We start from the raw sequence: 2,500 nt of genomic DNA on the forward strand, positions 1-2,500 counted from the left end.
GGCAAATGGCTCTTACTTTAGTCACTTACACTGGCAGAGGAGCGCACCAGTGGCCCCGCTGTCAATCACAGACCCACGCCAAGATGCACTTAAAACAGATATATAGAGACACACAAACACTCACACACATACACACGCGCACACGCAGTGCACAGATGTTCTTGCGCATCTGTTGGATCATGATCTCTCTGTCTACCACACACAAATGCAAACACACACACAAACACCACGAAAAAACATACACACAGACGTGTGCATGCACACACACACACCCACACACACCTGAGATCACAGCGATTCAGGGTGATATAAGTGTCACTGACATATGCAGTGTGGAAAGTGACTAGAGTCCCTATCTACCCTTTGCATGCATGCAAGAAAGACACACACACACACACACACACACACACACACACACACACACACACACACACACACACACACACACACACACACACACACACACACACACACACACACACACACACACACACACACACACACACACACAGCTTAGTAACACAGTAGAGATGTTCTATTCAGAAGAAGCACTGAGCATGTCAAAACAAGCAGTCCCATTAGAGCAGAGGACCTTCTTGAGTGGTGTTCTCATTTAACTTACAGTCTCTCTCTCTCTCTCTCTCTCTCTCTCTCTCTCTCTCTCTCTCTCTCTCTCTCTCTCTCTCTCTCTCTCTCTCTCTCTCTCCCTCCCTCTCCCTCCCTCTCTCCTCATCCCCCATATCTTCGTCCTTTGTCTGTCCGCCATCCCTGCTTGTCTCCCTCTATCTCTCTCCCTCCAACAAAGCCAGCACTTTCCAGTTCATTCTAGACTGGTTTTATGTGGACAATCCTCTTATCTATCCATCCTTCTCCTCCAGCATTGGGATGTTTGAAAGGCTACAATTACTCAGCATCAGGGCATAGAGGTTATGTTTTATTGATGGCACTCTGGGTTTGTTTCAGAGGCCTGGATGGATCTTGGAGCAAAGCATATGTTTTCACACCGTGTGGTTAGGCCTGAACGAGCTCAGAGAGCCCTACTGCAGACACACACACCTTTCATTTCACCGAGTGCTAAATAAGTGAGATGCACTGGTTGTTCAGATGAGTACGGCAACTGCGTAGTTAGAGGGGATTGTGCCGTGGCGACTGTACTGGAGGAGGCTGTCATCATGTTTTAGCATATGTATTCGGCGTGTTGGTGCAACGCCTTTTGAAGGCATGCTCCTCAGACTCAACGGTAAAGCGCTTTCAAGCACTTTTGACACGTGACGAGGTTTGCGCAGGTTTCCAGCCATGTCGGTGATTTTCTTTTGCCACAACGCATTTCTGTTGCTAAATGCAAATATGCTTCGCAGTGCCTTAACCAAAACCATCCCTTAACCTAATCTGTCAGTAAAGCAATGTTTTTGCTGCTTTACTTTTGGCAAGAACAGCGTAATTTGGCGAACTTCTAGCTAAATTGTGCCCAAACCTAAACCATCCCTAAACCTGACACAGGGCATTGTGGTGCAAGCCTTAATATGCAAAGGCATATTGGACACACACGATAGTTGGTTCTGTAATCAGCGTGTCATCTATACGCAATGCATGATGACATGTTGACTGGAGAGGTATGCCGACTACGCATTGTCCGTCTGTCATAAAGGAGGTGAGTTCTTTTTTTAATTGTGTTTTATTTTTGGTATTTTTTGCCTTTATTTCGATAGGACAGTGAAGCAATGACAGGACGCGAGTGGGGAGAGAGAAACAGGGAAGGGTCGGCAAAGGACCCAAACTGGAATCAAACCCGGCTCAGCCGCGTAGTAGACGAGAGCCCTGCTGTTAGCGCCACGGTTGGGTCCAAGGAGGCATGTTCTTGACAGGATAAGCATGTCCATTTCAAAGTCCACATTTCCTTTCAAATGTGCTTCTTTGTTTCACTTCCCTTAGTTTTCCTTTCATCCACTTCTGTTGCAATCGTTCATCTTGCCCTGTCTTTGTACGAACACAGTGGAATTTGCATATCGAGAAAAAAAAGACAAACTCAGTTTCTGTGTCTCTTGTCCCACATTCACGCACACAGACACACACACACACACACACACACACAGACAGACAGACAGACAGACAGACAGACAGACAGACAGACAGACAGACAGACAGACAGACAGACAGACAGACAGACAGACAGACAGACAGACAGACAGACAGACAGACAGACAGACAGACCCACACACACACACACACACACACACACACACACACACACACACACACACACACACACACACACACACACACACACACACACACACACACACACACACACACACACAAACACACACGGTAACCCAAGTACAAAAAACACACACACAAACACACGCATGCATACACACGCACATGCGCGCGCGCTCACACACACACAAACACACCACCTGCGCAGCGTACCGTGAGGTGTCCTTCATGGTGGTCGGGGAAGTGGATGAAGAGATACTCGGTGGCCACCAACTGCATGATG

General features: G+C 47.4%; 1 protein-coding gene across 1 annotated transcript in view; it reads right to left on the reverse strand.

Annotated features, from left to right (window-relative positions):
- The window catches only part of drosha (drosha ribonuclease III), a 167,964-nt gene that overhangs the window by 34,850 nt on the left and 130,614 nt on the right, over nt 1-2,500 (reverse strand). The window contains exon 25 of the mRNA XM_063206870.1: nt 2,431-2,500. This exon is cut by the window's right edge and continues 36 nt beyond it. Coding sequence (XP_063062940.1) covers nt 2,431-2,500 — 70 coding nt within the window. The remainder of the gene's footprint in view (nt 1-2,430) is intronic.

This window comes from Engraulis encrasicolus, chromosome 9 (genome assembly GCF_034702125.1).
Source record: "Engraulis encrasicolus isolate BLACKSEA-1 chromosome 9, IST_EnEncr_1.0, whole genome shotgun sequence".
NCBI classification, from domain to species: Eukaryota; Metazoa; Chordata; class Actinopteri; order Clupeiformes; family Engraulidae; genus Engraulis; species Engraulis encrasicolus.